The sequence below is a fragment of the Plectropomus leopardus genome, chromosome 1 (assembly GCF_008729295.1).
Source record: "Plectropomus leopardus isolate mb chromosome 1, YSFRI_Pleo_2.0, whole genome shotgun sequence".
Taxonomy (NCBI): Eukaryota; Metazoa; Chordata; class Actinopteri; order Perciformes; family Serranidae; genus Plectropomus; species Plectropomus leopardus.
The window spans coordinates 21,887,968-21,904,696 of NC_056463.1; the positions used below are offsets into that span (position 1 = coordinate 21,887,968).

General features: G+C 38.6%; 1 protein-coding gene across 1 annotated transcript; it reads right to left on the reverse strand.

Moving 5' to 3' along the window:
- Positions 1-7,093: 7,093 nt before the first annotated feature.
- On the reverse strand, positions 7,094-16,425 carry LOC121953334 (kinesin family binding protein). Its single transcript, XM_042500407.1, has 13 exons — positions 15,964-16,425; positions 15,424-15,522; positions 14,892-14,971; positions 14,351-14,409; positions 13,987-14,111; positions 13,586-13,679; positions 13,009-13,121; positions 12,525-12,674; positions 11,726-11,800; positions 10,880-11,042; positions 10,180-10,354; positions 9,891-10,076; positions 7,094-8,257 (listed from the first exon to the last, which is right to left on the reverse strand). Exons 1-13 carry the CDS (start codon positions 16,417-16,419, stop codon positions 8,119-8,121), a joined length of 1,914 nt encoding a protein of 637 aa, XP_042356341.1. The 5' UTR covers positions 16,420-16,425; the 3' UTR covers positions 7,094-8,118.
- Positions 16,426-16,729: the final 304 nt, after the last annotated feature.

The window sequence follows — 16,729 nt, forward strand, 5'->3', positions numbered from 1 at the left end:
CAGCATCAACTTCTCTAAATAACACACAGAAAAGCAATTATCTGGTATTACTAATATAAGGCCTAGGAGCAGGGCTGTGCACAGACAATTTGGGGGGGCAGGGGCTCAAGTTTAAGAAAAACCCTTATATTTAATAAAAAATAAATAAATAAAAATGAAAAAAAAAAATTTACATAGAGCAGCAATACAATTTTTACTTACTTATATGTTTATTTTGTTACATTCATGGTGGTTGAATTTCACAACTGTATAAATTATTTTTTGGCATTTTTGCCATTATTGATAGGATAGCTAGACAGACATGAAACGTGGGAGGGAGAGGGGTAGGATGACATGCAGCACAGGGCCACAGGCCGCAATCAAACCCAGGCTGCTGCAAAGGACTTGACATATGGTGCACAGATTCTACCTGGTGAGCTGGAGGTTGCCCCTTAATTTTACAACTGTGACAAGTTCTTTTTTTTTGTTACCTGGCTGGCTGTCATTAATGAAGGCTGGCCAAGGAGACGTGGATGGGCTATTTGTGATTATGACATAGAAAGTTAAACTGGGGGGGGGGGCACAAATTTATTAGAACTCAGAGGCAGTTTTTGGGCATTACAACATGCTTTTAATTTATAATGAATGACGTAAACGAAACCCTAAAATATGACTTTAGAAAAAGAAATACATTTACAATTTTGCCTTGCAAAAAGGGCACTTATCTAGTCAGAGACAAAAAACAAACAGAAAAAAGAGGGGATGGTATCAACTTTGGGACTTGGAGGGTCGCAGGTTCAAGTCCCAGTACAGGCCAAGTATATATGTGGACTGGCAGCTGGAGAAGTGCTAGGTCACCTCCTGAGCACTGCTGAGGTGCCCTTGAGTATGCCTGGGAGTCACTGCCCCTGATAGGGTTAAAATATTGACACCACAAACTCCATTGCAGCAGCCTCATCTCCTGAGATACCTACAGCACATTACCGCTTAAGTGTCTGCACCTTGTTTTCATTGTGTGTATTAGTGTTTTTTTAATGGGCCTCCACATGCCCTGCAGATTTATGTATGCATGCATGCTTATGTTTTTAAGTGGCTGATTGAGTTCAAGTTTGTTTTTCAAGTTCTGTGATTAATTACAGTTTTGACATGCTGGTACTTGAATAAAAAAAAAAAACTGAATATTTGCATTTTTTGTATTGTACTAGGAGTATAGCACTGTTTTACTCTGCAAGTGCGTATTTATTTGACAGCTTGAGTTATTAGTTACTTTGCAAAAAAAAAATTTGCAAATGAAATATATGATCAGCTTGTAGATTAAACTACAAAAACAGCATATGAAGTAGTTAAAAATAGCTCCCCCTTGACCACATTAAAATTGTGATAAAAACACCACTCTTAACAGGGCCATATGGCAGTCTCCCCTAACTTACTTGATACTAAGTACATGTTGCTTTAAATACTTCTGTGCAAGTGAAATGTTTAATGCAGGACTTACATCTAATGCATTTTTATACCATAGTATTGTAATCTTTACTTTAGTAGAAGATCAAGATGCTTCCTCAACCACTCTTATGTTTGAGTATACTGTATCCGTGTGTTTCTCTCTCTGTGACGTAACACTGCTGGTAAACACAAGTCGAGACATTTCAAGTGTGGAACACCTGGTATGTCCCGATGCCTTGGGCAAATTAAGTATGTCTATCATTTTAACTCAATGATGAATCAGAGATTACTCTGGATGTTCATAAGAAGCTGGAAGAGGGCAGCACATTCTTTGGAAGACCTGAAGAAGTGGTAAGTCATGTTGCAAACATCTGACGCAAAGTGCATATGATTTTAAGGAAGTGTTGATGATGGTTCACTATTAAGAGAAGTGGTGTCAGAGTTAGTCACAATTACACAGAGTTTGATTGAATTGGTGCACTCTGTCCTCACAGACATTCATAAGAGTGTACATTTGTCTTTCTCTGTCTCTTTTCTTCTTTCTCAGAAGACTTCAAATAAGCGCCAAGGTTGGCTTTTGTTCAGTTGGTCAAGTCAAACAATATTTTCAATTAGCTTGTGGCCTGTTTAGTGGGCTTTAGCTTTTAGTGGTGTTATGAGAGGACTTTGTGATCGCAATGAAAATGGATCAACAACAAAACTGCTAACTTTCAGTTCATATGATTGTTTCAAAGCAGTAAAAAGTACCTTGAAATTATCTTGAGCCTTAGTATTTCTTTAAATTTCAGCCCTCATTTATGTCAACAGAAAACAAATCCACTCTGACTGTATACAGTGATAAATACTGTATGTTATATATTTTGTATATTCTGTACCTGCCTCCTCCAACTCTTCATTGAAAATCTCACTTTTATATTGAATGAAATATTCAAACTTAATTTTTGAAAGCTGAACTATAACATATGTTGAGATTTCTATTTTATTCAGCACAATGTTACAATTATTTCTCTGTATCTACTAACAATATATTGAACATATTGAACTGGATTTGAATGTAAAAGACAGCTTTCTTTGTTTAACAGGTTTAACAGTCTGTACAACATTAATTTGCACCTGCCGAGGGCTCTGGTGAGGGCTCTGGTTAAAGCCTATGAACACTTGAAATCTGTATAATTTGTAATGAGTGCTGGTTTTGTCAATAATTTGAGCTGTTTTCAAGCATCAAATCTTAGCAATAAGAGGAACTTTGCTGATAATATTTGTGGTATTTGTGATGGTTATGTTTAGTGAGAGTCGACAATTTCATCTCACATCAGACTATCTTGCTGTGCCTCGCCCTCGATGTTTATCAAAGGGGTGTTGTGATATTACACCACAACGCTTTTCTTCATGGTACACAAGCTTAACCAACATTCACTACTTTGTAAGAGAGAAGCATTAAATGAAAGCCAGTCAAAACCAGATTCTCATCACTAAAAAACATCACATTTTGGGGTATTTCTTCATCGCCTCATCTTTAAACGTTCTATTTTAATGCTATTTTACATTTGATTTCTTTTCTGGTGCAGGAACCAGAAATATTTGCTCAACCACATGGACAGTATAACACAGCGCGTAATAAACTGTGGTTTATGATGTTGCCCTCTTTTGGTGCAGGCTGACCTAATGACCTGTGTGTGTGTGTGTGTGTGTGTGTGCGTGTGTGTGCGTGCGTGTGTGTGTGTGTGTGTGTGTGTGTGTTACCGTCGGCACTCTGTCAAATATTTGTTGAGTTCTTGTACAACAGACCATACCTATTTCTTGTCTGTTTCAAACAAGACGAGAAGAAGATCCAGACAGAGAGACAAAACTTTTCATTTCAGCTGACTTACGATGCTGCAGGAAGTGGTAACATCAGTTGCTATCATTTTCCCTCAGGAAATGACACACTAGCCTGCCCATCCTCGCCTCCACAGACACACGCACACGCACACACATACTGTGACATATTTATGAGGCACATATACCCAGTCACACACACACACTGCACACACAGCATGTCTCTGCTTCTCTCCTCTCCTTTTCTACAAAACTCAATACTCAAGCATACTAAAATGCTGCAATGACATTAACATTAACATTAACATTAGAAGTACAAAAAACTCCACAGTGTGACTCAATTTAGTTGTTATTGTGAATTAGAAAATGGATGGCGGGCCATCTGGCATCCTGTTGCAGGCCAGATTTAGCCCATGGGCTGTAAGTAGTAGAGTAGCACTGCTATATAATCACTAATATCTGAGATATTGTGTTTTGTATTAAAGTAAGTATGTGTTTTCATGCAGCAGCCAGCATGTCAGTGCATCTATAAAAAGTCTTTTTTTTTAGTCTGCTTGGTTTCCACCCCCCGGTTGTTCTAGTTTGTGACAGTCGAGACAACCGCTATTTTCACACTCTCACAAACACACACAATTGTTAACATACTTGCAAACACAACACGATCATTTCACAAGACTACAGTGACAATGAAAACATGAGATTTGTCTGGACCCCACAGAGACTGTTGTCAGTGGATGTGAAGCAGTGACTGATGACTGATGAGCTAATGTAAGCAGTTTTTCTTGAAAGAAATACGGTAAATGTATGACTTCATAAGTACATGGGAAACCCACAGACTCACTGTGCCGTAAGCGGTTTAGCATGACCTAAACGTATCTTTGACTGCGTCTCAGTGGAACAAAATTTTGGGGTTGGCTTTGAGCTCTTCTAATGTGTAAAATTTGGATTCCTACAATATAACCCTGTCAGATTTTTCAGGATGGATGCCGAGATTTGTGCTGGCAATTGTGGCAACAGATGTTTATTATGCTGCTCTGGGACTGTCCAGCTGTTAAGACACTGTTTAGAGGTAACATTTCTCATGTCAGAGTTTATCTATGCCACAGCATGGTGGCTGGACCTAAAACCAGACAATAATGTTGGAGTCACTGCTGACCAACTATAGACATTAGGCTGCATATCTAAGACTTATTATTTTAAACTGGAAGGACAATAAACCTGCGTGGTTAAGTACCTGGATTGTTAAACATGGAATGGAAAGCCTGGATTTTAACAGACTACTAGGTTGTTGTCTGTAAACTACACAAATAGTAGTAGAAGTAGAAGGCTTGTATAAGGATGTATGAGATTTAATGTATGTTGTACGTTCCAGGTGTCACCCTTGAGAGTGCAACAGTTTGATCTCTGCATATTTAGTTTTTAGTATTGGGAACCATGGAGAATTCTTTTTTAGCATTTTTATCCAGTGGAGGGTCATTGATATTATACAATTATTATAACCTTTATCAAACAACTTAATCTGGTTGGGATCAAGAGAAGCTCGAATACAGCAGAGACAATCAGCCTTCTCTAAAAAAGTCAAAAAACAATTTTAATAAAAAGCTTAAATTAATCTAATGGGTTAAACATTAAGTGTTTACTCATTTCATGTCTGCGCTTTGCACATTTCTTTTATAACTGGCATGATGTGAATTGTAATCATCAACAGAAACTGCAGGTCACCTGATTTTCAGCAAATCTACAGTTATTCTTCTCACAAAAAACAAAACAAAACCAAAAAATGCCTTGTATGAGTTCACAGGTTTATGCTTCTATTATATGCTGAGAAAATATGAATGTATTATTGACGTACTATGACTCTGTAGGTGTATTCTGAGGATTTTCAGCGGTGTATTTTCCATTAAGCGCTCAAAGTTCTCATTCACAGCACATTATTTTCAAGTGTCATGTGCTGAGCAGGTTATGTTAATACATGTTTTGACAAGCATCAGAGAGGTTAGTGAGAGCATAAATGAAAGCTGGAATTGCAGGTTCTGATGCACTGAAATTGTTTCTATTGCACGAAGAAGCCACCAATAATGTTTTATAACTAACTGGAATTCACATCACAATCAATAATTTGCTGTCCATATTTGGTGTGTGCATGAATGTGTGTGTGGGAGGAGGCATGTTGTCATTTCCCAGCAATCATCCTACCACATTCTACCACATAATTCTTTTCATATTTTACAGGCGCTTTACTTATCATTTCAACTTTTCCTGACTTTGTCTATCTGTTTGTTCCAAATGACTTAATATCATTGTTTTCTGTGTTTGTTTTAATATGTGCTTTGTAAAAGTATAAATGCATTGCGGTTCTGGGTGAACCAAGTCAAAAACACCTAATTCCTCCTATGAAGTTTTAACAGATGGAACTATTCATTGAGTTAATACAATACGTCCTAATTTAAAGTATCCATCAGGGGGTATGGACACTCATCAGTCAGTTCAGGTCAGTTATGCTGAAGGAGACAAACACAGATTTCCTCATGCACTGTTGACAACCCCAAATAATGCCCTTCACTAAGGCACATGATTTCCAAAGTCAGAAATGCCTTACGTATCATAATATCATATTTTATGACAATCATATTCATTTTATCACTTCAAGGAAAACTCCACCTGCTGCTGTGGACGTCATATGCTCAGCTGAAAAAATGCACTTTAAAAAAAGTGTTGTCTTTGCTCCCAAACACAGACAGGAAAGTAACAAATGTTTGCTTCTCCTGTCACATATCAGTGTGCCCTGAGCGATGCATGAGCAAAAACATGTGCTATAACTATTCATCCTTTATTTGGACACAAGGTCATACTAGATTAATTTCTGCAACAGCAATATAATAAATAAAGAACAAAAAGTAAAATGTAATAAAAAGACTGACTGGATGGCTGAATTCACGTCATTGCACATGGAAGTATAGATTTAGCACAGTTTAGTATATACTGATATTGCACATAAATAATGATTGATGATTGTCAGTTTTGGTATGTGTGGGCGACTGGGAGCAGTGCTGGTTTTAAAGTCTGACAGCAGCAGGAAGGAAGGACCTATGGTTTCTCTCTTTCAAACTCCACATGGGGTCAGACATGCTCTCCATCAAGGATGATAGTTTAGCCATCATTTTCCTTTCATCCACCACTAGGTCCAGGAGGCATCTCTGGACAGAGCTGGCCCTCTGAACCAGGTCCGCGTGAGTGGCCCCTTTGCTCTAAAAGACCTGAGTGACCTCAGCAGACAGTCTGCTCTGTCCTCCCCTATACAGTGCATTTGTGTTGTCCGTGCAGTCCAGTTTATTGTTCAGGTTAACAGTCGGGTACTTCTAATTTTTCACAATCTCAATGTCCATTCCCTGGATGTTCACTGGCCCTGACATCTGACCTCTTCCTCACTGCCTCTTACAAAAGCATGCCAACTGAATTATAATTGCTGCAGAGATGATCCATGAACTCTTATCTAATATTTAAAAATCAGGGACCTCTCATATCAAGCTGTGGAGTTTCTTTGCTTAGGACTTGTTACTATCAATATGAAAAGTCTCTTTGCTAGCTGTAACAGGTGTATGCAGTTTTGATTCAACTATGATACATGTATGATTGATACAAATTTGTCAGCTGTCAGTTTAAAAGATTATTTGGTTTTAATAGATTTAGACATTTATCTCCATCAAGACATTTAGCAGACTGGGGAAATACAGGTGTGTAAATTCATCTGGGCCCCAGATTGAGATTTTAGCCTCTTATTTTATACCAGAGAAATTATTGATGACCCATTTTACACCCAGCTCCTCTTTGCAAGTAAAAAAAGCACATATTGTTATTGCAGCACAAGTGTATTACTACTAGTTTATTATCATATCATACAGCATCTGCTGTACATAAAACAGGAGGACATTGTGATTCCTCAGACAGGAAAATAATACACAGGTTCAACTAGATGAAGTTGGCATCATGCAGATTATTATGTCTAGTAAACCAACATTAAGTCCACTTAAAAACGGTCACTGAGACAGTTGTTTGTGACAATTTTGCAGAACAAGCGTCTCAGTTTTAAGGTGCAACAACCTTGAAGTAGCACAAACTGTGTCAGCTCTATTATCTGTCCCATCCATGTACAATGGATACAGGTTACAGTAGGCCTTGACATTTGTTTTACCATCAGAGACAATGAAGAAACGTAACTTTAGTGTGGTAAAGCGCTTTACACAAAATAAAGCCACATTAAATAAAAAAACCAATATGATTAACAATGAAAAACAAGAATGAAACTGAGGGAACATAAATGATAGGAAAAAATAAACAAAATAAAATGAAAAAAGTACTGGTATGTTACGTACTTTTTTTTTCTTGCAAAGTGAGCATCTGATATGTTAGTGATAGATTTGCAAAGATTTCCTCATACAATTAATTGGGAATAAAGCATTGATGTACAGGGACAAACAGGTCTTAGTCAATTCAAATTCAATTCAAATTGTTGACAAGATATTATCAACTATTGTCAATTATTTCTTAGTACTATGTGAAAGAAATTTTTGTATGAATTTTGAAGAGTATGTTTATTTGCGGTCTGAATTAAAAGTAAATTGACCACATATTTTACTTCACAGAAGACAGCACATACGTACAGTGTGCAATGTGTTCAAAGGTCTTGTGAATGCAGCATGTCCACTGCACAAAAAAAGGCCATCACCAACACAAATAAGCAAGAAAGTCAATCCATCCATCATCCAGTTTCTGTAATTGTTGGGAGTGTCCGAAATCATAATTTAGACTGAATGTCTTATTTGGGTGGATGTAGTAGCACTATTAGTCAACAGGTCAGACAGCGGACAGTGGCTTCTTTCAGTTGTTTGCGGCTATCTTTGCTTTGAGGCGGTTGATTTTGAGAGGGAGCAGGCCGACCATCTCCGTGCTCAGCTCCAGCTCCGTCTCCACAGCTGCTCCTGACTCAGGGTGAGCCTCACAGTACTGCACCACGTATCTAGACAACAGGTGGAGAGTGAAAGTGATAGTCAGCACATTATACAGATAAACAACAGAGCATGTAGGTTTACAAAGCACACCCACAGTCCACTAATTTTAATTTATTTCAACAGAATTCTGATGCCTGATGGTGTCGAATGGCAGCGATGGCCCATATAAAACGTCCCGTTTTAGAAAGACAATAACAGCAAGTGGGATCATTTCTAAATCTGAATCCTCTCAGTAACCTGACAGGTCCAAACAGTAGAAAAATGCTTTATTATATAATGCTACTCACCATTCCCTCAGTTGAAAAGCGTTGTTTGGTAATTGTACCCAAGCACAACTTTCAAAGCCATAACAAATATCAGATATCTTTCAGACTTTTCAATGCTCGTTCTATGTGTGGATTGGTCTCTAAACAGCATATGCAGGATAATACTGTTGCCAACAATTGAAAATTTGTCGAAAAGATTGCAACGATATGAAAACAAAGAATAATCACTGCAGTGCTTTATCAATGTAGCACAGTTATCTGAATTACTGAGCAAGAATTTGCTGAGCCACAGTGCAAAGGTTTTCATTCTATATTATTATAAGCCTACTATATTAATAACTATAAATACCACCATGCAGTTATGCATCAGTCAAGTTGCACGTACAGTTTATATCCATGTCTGAAAAAACACGGATGCTTCACACACAGAAGATTTATACAATCAGCACAGTTTCAAGGCACCAAAGATCAGTATCACCAATTCAGTATCCGACCTAATGTCTCCCATCTGTCCCTGAGTTATGACGTCGAGTAACAGCCAGAAAAGTGAATGCAGAACATTATGATGTCACAGACCTTTGACCTCTTGGATATAAAATGTCAGAACTTCATCATTGTTCCCTTGTAGACATTTGTGTGAAATTTGACTGTTTGAATTCTTACGTCACAGAGACCTTGACCTTTGACCACCAGATTCCAATCAGTTCATTCTTGTGTCCAAGTGGACGTTTGTGCCAGATTTGAGGAAACTCCCTCAAGGCCATCTTTAGACATTACATTCATGAGAATGAGATGGATGCAAGGTCACGGTGACCTTGACCTTTGAACAGCAAATTCCAATCAGCTCATCACTGAGTCTACTCAAATGTTTGTGCCAAAAAATTTCCCTCAAGGTTTTCTTGAGATATTGCATTCACAAGAATGAGACAGACAAGGTCACAGGGACCTTAACCTTTGACCTATGACCACTAAAATCGAATTAGTTCATCCTTGAGTCCAAGTGGATGTTTGTGCTAAATTTGAAGAAATTCCCTTGCGACATCCATGAGATATTGTATTCACAAGAATGATTTGTACGTATGGACAACGCAAAAACCTAATGAGTCTAGCCTTGGCTATTGTTGGAGCGGAGGCATAAAAATACATACAAATACAGCGATATTCGTGTTAAGTGACATTAAAATAAATACTTAAGAATATTCTTAATAGAGATATGATTAACTGTTTTCAAACCTAAAACAGCCCCAGAATTCCAGCAGAGTGTAAGAGAATTTTAAGCCCTGTGCTACATTAAGGTAAACCTATTACTGTCACACTGTTGAGAGCACATAGAAAGTAGATGTATCCCCATAAAGTAACAAGTAAATCTTCGTACTTGTAGTTTTCCAGAGACTTGTTGAGGTTTTCCAGCTGAGCAGTAGGTGAAGGGTTAATCAGCCGGCTATAGAGTCGGGCCACTCTGAAGCGAGCCACCAGAGCCGGTCTGAGCACCTCCTCCTCCAGGTGCTCCGGATGCTTCCCCTCTGGAGAACACAGAGAGTCGAGGAACATCTGGAAGTATCTGGAGAGGAGAACAGAGGATTTTAAATAATTTAGATTAGACAAAGGTAGATGCACAGACACACGAAGCTCATCCACACACACAAACATGCATATACACTCACTTGGCGGAGGCAGAGCAGAGATGGTTGAATTTCTTAATAGTGTGGTTATCTAGAGACTGTGTATCAGCTTGTCTGTTGGCCAGCGCCAGTTTCAGGTCCATCATTTCATTGTAGGTTTCAGCCAACTCAAACATCATCTGTCTGCGGATCATTAGGTAATACTGGGAGTTCAAGTCTATAGAGAAACACAGAAAGTCAGTGAAAGTCACATTTGAATCAATCATATCACCTTGCATTAGGGCTGCAACTAACAATTATTTTCACTGGCCATTAATTTCTCGATTAGTTGTTTGGTCTGAAAAATGTCACAAAATGTGAAAAATTTCACTCTATGTTTTCCAAAGCCCAAGATGACCTCCTGAAATGTCTTGCTTTATCCAAAACCCAACGATATTAAAAGTCATAAATTAATGATGTTACCAAATAATATTCAAATGTAAGAAGTTGGCCTTAGAGGATTTTGACTTTTTTTCTTAAAACTCACACCGATTATTCAATTATTAAATTAGTTGGCAGTTTATTTAATAGTTGACAATGAACCGACTAATTGATTAATTGTTACAGCTCTACCATGCATGGACATTCAGGTTGAACACTGGCAGAATAACTCGTTTAATCTTTTTCTAGTGTAATCTATTTTATGAAAATATCTAAAGGGATAAAAAACAAAGACAAAAATGCAACTCAAGAAAAAGGTTACCATTGCAGATTGGCTCCAGCATGTCCACTCTGCGTTTGTGCATTTTGCAACGCCGCTCCAGATCCTCTTCGAAGAAAGCCAGGGCCCTGAACAGAGAGCTGTGATCCTGCAAGATCTCTATGTGATCCGTCACATAGCCGTCCATCTGAAAGTACTCCTTGGCCTGCAGGAGTGAGCGAAAGGATGAAGACAGTTTATCATGTTTAACAGTTGAAACTAAACTGTAGATGTAATGCTTATGGCATTTAAAAAATGTAAACCAGTGTGGATGAAGAAAAAAAGATGAGGGACACATCATCTAATATGATCTTTTTTTTTTTTTTTTTTTACTTCCAGAAAACCTGGCATTGTGTTCTTTAAATAATTCCCTCACTGGCCTTTAATACAAAATTCTTCTGATGTGCAACTCCGTCATTAATACCTGCTTAACATCCTATACCAGAATTACATCATGTTCATGATACCTAGGTGTACATTTGCTTCATGACATGAATATTTGAGACGACAATATGGTTAAGCATGTATCAGTGCTTAACCATATGGTTGCATTGTACCAGTTCAGTTGAGAACATCTGCAGCTATAAGCTTGTTCATCACCTGATGTGTCAAGTCAAGTCCAGTCGAGTCTGTTAATACAGCCAAATATCATATACGCTGTCTCGGGGCCTCATAGCTTGGGATGTATACAAAAATGCATAAGCTCAAAAGCATCTGTTTTGCAGCATACAGCATAGCCTAATATTTTTAAATTATTCCATTTATTTTAATAACCAGCTGTCTGCTTAAGCAGGTGATAGGAGTATGCCCAACCCAGCATAAGTGTGTGTGTGTGTGTGCTGTGAATACCTGTGTGACATAATTCTGTCCCACCAGAAATACAGCTCTGGCCTCAGTGAAGTCCAGTGGTAACAAACAGCAAACCTGGGAAACAGAAAGCAAGAGTTTAATCTCATGATGATGAAGTGACCTTAAATCTGCAGCTTTTGCCTGATTATGGACATACTACCCACTGTCGTTAGAGCTAAAATGCTATATGTTGTTGCTGTACTATTGTTTTGTACTGTTGTTCTACTGTTTCTTGTTGCTTCACATGGCTTGTGTTCTGTCTTGGGAGTTCCTGTTTTTTGTAGCCGTTGTTGTCTTTATGGTGTCCTGCTGCCACTGTTGTGTGAATTTTATAATTTTACAGATTTCAAAACATTTTGCCAAAAGGCGGGAGTTGAAAATTAGCCTGATGGCTAACACTGGAACATTTACAGAAATTGTAATAAATGTGTTTTGTCCTTATTAATAACCAAAGTGAAATGAATTAGAACATGACCCATAACACTAAGAATTATAACAAAAAAAAACATAAATTGTCATCTATGAATTATAAGGTATTATCTGACAATTTTGTCAAAACTGAGTTATTCATATTTTCTTATTCTGTCACAACATTATGTCATGACTTTTTCTTTTACGTTATATGCTCTTTTTGGACTTTTGCTTTTGAAAACAATAAGGTTAATATAATATTTGCTATTTGGAGTGCAAAGTCTTTGAAGCTCAACATCTCATAAATACTTAAAAGGCAGAGACATCCTAAGAATTCTAAGGTGAAACTAGCAGCATGAGCAGCAGCATCTCGACACAGTAGTTGGACCTTTTCTTCCAGGCTAGCAATGGAGTCAAAGGTGTCTTCAGAGCCAAACAGCAGAGCACTCTTCCTGCCCTTCTCTTCCTCCTCCTCCTCGCGTCTCCTGGCTCTCTTCAACTCTTCTTGACGATCAGTATCCAGCTCCCCAATGCTGTCCTGATCACACACAAACACAAGCACATTTCATGGCACACTCAATACATCAGGACACGTAAACATAGGTAGGCACACACAAATACCACAGCCATAACACACAAAAAAACATTCGAGGTTAAATGATAGTCCTTCAACATTATTTTACATAAGCATCATCTTTGGTGCTACATTTTTTGGCTCAAACTTTTTATTCCTTGGATTGTCTCAAACAGAGCTGTGGTTTTTGTGGATGGTGCTCTTCTCTTGAGCTAGTGGCTATCACACTGTTTATCTGAGAAGTGTGTACTTGAATACAAAGAACACAAGTTCCCACATATACACAACCACGTCGTACCTCTAGCAGCTTCTTTGAGTCCTGCAGGAGGTTTAGACAGTATTTGATCCAACATCTTGCAATGTCTGCTCTCTTCTGCCTGAGCTGCTCCCTGCGCTCACTCTCCGTCTCACCTGGGTCACACAGAGGGAGAAAAGAGATGTTAAGATAAGCCGGTGCTTTGCTACACTGCTGCGTTCGCTCCTGCCTGAAGATCTTTTCAGACAATAATAATAACATGGTGCCACCCACAGGAAATGCAAAGACACTGTAACTTTTCTACACAGCGTTACACACTTGCAATAATATCTCCAGTGAGTAGAGTGGAGCTTGGGTTAATTATAGTAAAAAAAAAAAAAAACAATGAATGAATTAATGACAGTGCGGCGGTGAGAACATTTGACTTCCGGTAGAATGCATGTAATGTGAATATTGGTGTCTGGCTTTGATGTAAAGGACTGGTTTATTTTATTGTTTTGTACCCAGTATCAAAAGGGCTTGTTGTAGTCAATTAAGGCTACAGAGTACAGAGGAAGTAAGATAATAAGTATGCTTATTTTGACATGGATATTAATTCAAGATTTAGACAGATACTCACTCTCTTGTGCCACGGCCTCAGAAGGAACCTCTCCTGCCAAACCTGATATTACTGTAGCTGCTGCAAGGCAATGTCTGCCCTCCATGTACCGACCCTAGAAATCACACACATATTTACACACTACACCTGTCAGTGCTTGTACTGAGAAAAAAACTGTGGCAGTGCTTATAAACAACTAGGGCAAACCGTTGAAATATATTTGATTATTACAACCAAACTTCTTGCAGTGTAATCCAATTTTTTTGACTTCACGTCAACGCTTACAAAGGAACCATCAAACTGTATAAAAAGCAAGCTAAAATTGATTTATTTCTTTAGAAAAGATTTAACCATTTTGGATGATAACATGCAAGGTTTTAAATCAAGGGTTTTCATTCAGTTTAAATCAATCCATGCTCTACCTTGGTGATATAATACTGTGATAGCGTAGCAGCGTTAAGTGCCCACTCCATTGGACTGAACTGATTTAACTGTAACTGTCTCTGCAGGGTGCTGTGGCAGTAGGTGGCAGCACGCTCAGTTTCACCTGGGAGACAAAACAATTTAGTTTTTAGTATGATCAAGTATATCAAAATATCAACACAGCAAGACTCAGCTTCATTATATATATAGAATAGAATATACGGAAAGGATTTTAATGGATTATTCAAAACTTTCAGTTCTTTATATCTGTTTAAATATTATTGAAGACATAAGTATTGAATATACATGAGCCAATAAATATATCCTGTTGTACTTATTTGGCTTAAAAAAGATCTGACTCACCAAGGTTTTTATAGACTTGAGCAAGGTAGTACATGGTATGGGTGTAGGCCAACTCAAACCTGGAAAGGAGAAGTTGCCAGGGGAGTAAAAAGAGGAATGGGTTTATAGGTAAAGTCAGAGCACATAGAAGAAGATAAAAATTTAGAACCAGGGTCTGCGGCATGAATGACCATTATCATGCAAACCTTACTCTAAATCAAAAATACAAATTACATCTTACCTCTTACCTGTAGCACTATTTATCAAGATTCAGACTCAGTCTAGTTGAGTTTTCTAATGTATTATTTTGGCACTTTTAGCACCACAAGCTGAGGGTCATCTAGTTCCATTATATTTAAGTTAGGGTAGACATCTGAACGGTTGATATCTCCAACATTTGGTAACTCACACCAAAACAATCTAGATGGATAAAAGCACTACAGGTGAGATGAAAAAATGTAATTTTCCATTAATCTATTCCTGAAATATAAACAGGTGTAAAGTCTGTAAATGTGTGTGTGTGGAGGCCTTCTGTATGGGCATGCTGCAGTTTACATGTTACCTCTTGGTCCTTTCCTGGTGTGTAAGCAGGTTCTCCTCAGTAGTGAAGTACTCTGTCATATCAGTGGGTGGACTACCATCCTGAAAAACACACAAGCACAACAACCATGGCTCCATCCTGTCCTCCAGCTGCGGTAAGACACTAATACTCGCCCATCAATTCGTCTTTTGAATGCATGAAAGATCACATCAAACATCAAAAGATCCGGGAATGCAGAAAAATGCAATGTCCGAGGAAACACAACTATTAACTAAACATAGAACAATGTAACACTCTGCCTTGGCTCCTGACAGACAGGTAAATAACAGTTCACTTGTTAATAGTGAGACAAACTGGCGATGATAAAGTAAGCACAATCTCAATTTACCACTCATGTTTTTATCAAGACAGTCAGATGACAGAGGAGTTGTGAGACAATGAAGATAATCAGTCAGACAGGCAGACAGTTACACAACAGTCTCTCCTGCCCTGTCATTCATCAGACAATGCACCAGCAGCTTCATGTAAACAGCCACACAGTACACCAACCTACCTCCTTCATATAACGCTGGTAAATGGATTCTGCTGTTTCCAGGAATCCCTGAGCCATCTCTGTCTCGTCCCGGCCTGCCCACAGGATACCCAACTGATTCTGATGACACAAACAAACAACACATGAGCATGTGATCAGCATCATCTGATCTCTTATGAAACAGACACATTCAGATAAGCAAGAATCTACTGTATTAAGAATGCCAATGGATCTGATGGACTGTTATTCTTAATAACATCACAGGTCAACAACGATGAGTTGAATATGAAAGCTGTACTAAATAAAAAAGGGTGGCACAAAATGCTTTCCCAGAGGCCCACAACGCTCCTTCAGTGGTGTTATTGATAATGAGAGCGTCACCTTTATTAGGGTTTGACAATGTTAGAGTCTGTTGGTTAATTCATAGCATTATTATATTTTTGTATTAGTATTATTAAAAAAAATGGTTGCGCTTAACGTTAGCTACAACCATGGCCTGTTTGTGAAGGGCAGAAGTGTTTGAGAAAACTGACGTGTGCTAAAAAGAGATGTTAACGTTACCCTGACATGGATAAACAGCGACACGTTCTCCGGCGACACTCTGCATCTCTCCAGCTGTTTCATGCAGTTTGTCAGATGCTCCTGTCCGGCTGACAGCTCCTCGGTGTCAACATGATTGACGCCCAGATAGTACTCCACAGCCCCGAGTTTAGCGGCCCGCAGCCCGGCTGGCGAGTCGCCGCTGAAGCCCTGGCCGAACACGTCCTCCCTCTGCCCGTCCACCGGCGGCTCCGTCAGCCGCTGCTCGCCGCTCTCTCCGCCGCTTTCCTCCTCACCTTCGCCAGCTTCGAAACTCTTGAGCGAGCAGTATATTTCTCTGAGGAGCTCCCTGGCATTGTATTTGGAGCGAAACGGGTCATTTTCAGGGTCGTTTCGTGATTCAATAAGCGTGAGATTTTGGGCGTTGGTGAATTTGTCGCAAACGGCTCTCCACTCATCACTACTCACAGACGCCATGTTGGTCTTCTTTGCTGAACTACAACTCCCAGAAGTAAGTTCTTTATGTTGCATTACTGCCATCTGCTGGAAAAGTTTTTTTCCTACTTTTTTTCCAAGGTTACTTACAGGAATAAAAACAGATCCACAGACGAAATAAATAAATAAATAAAAATAAAAAAGATAAAGAATAAAAATAAAAACAAAAACACAACAGCAACCAACTAACTAACAAAACGAATATTTTTTTTTAAAAAAAGAGAGAACACGAAAAAATAATGCCAGTGTTTGTATGATATGCATCATATCAAAATAGTACAATAAGAGTAGC

Bases quoted from the DNA above. Each gene is read 5' to 3' on its own strand.
- LOC121953334 (XM_042500407.1), bottom strand. From the start codon at position 16,419: ATGGCGTCTGTGAGTAGTGATGAGTGGAGAGCCGTTTGCGACAAATTC. The intron at 14,410-14,891 runs GTAACATGTAAA...TCTCCTTTCCAG, and splicing joins CACCAGGAAAGGACCAAGAG to GTTTGAGTTGGCCTACACCC. The intron at 10,355-10,879 runs GTAACCTTTTTC...GTTTCTCTATAG, and splicing joins GCTGGAGCCAATCTGCAATG to ACTTGAACTCCCAGTATTAC.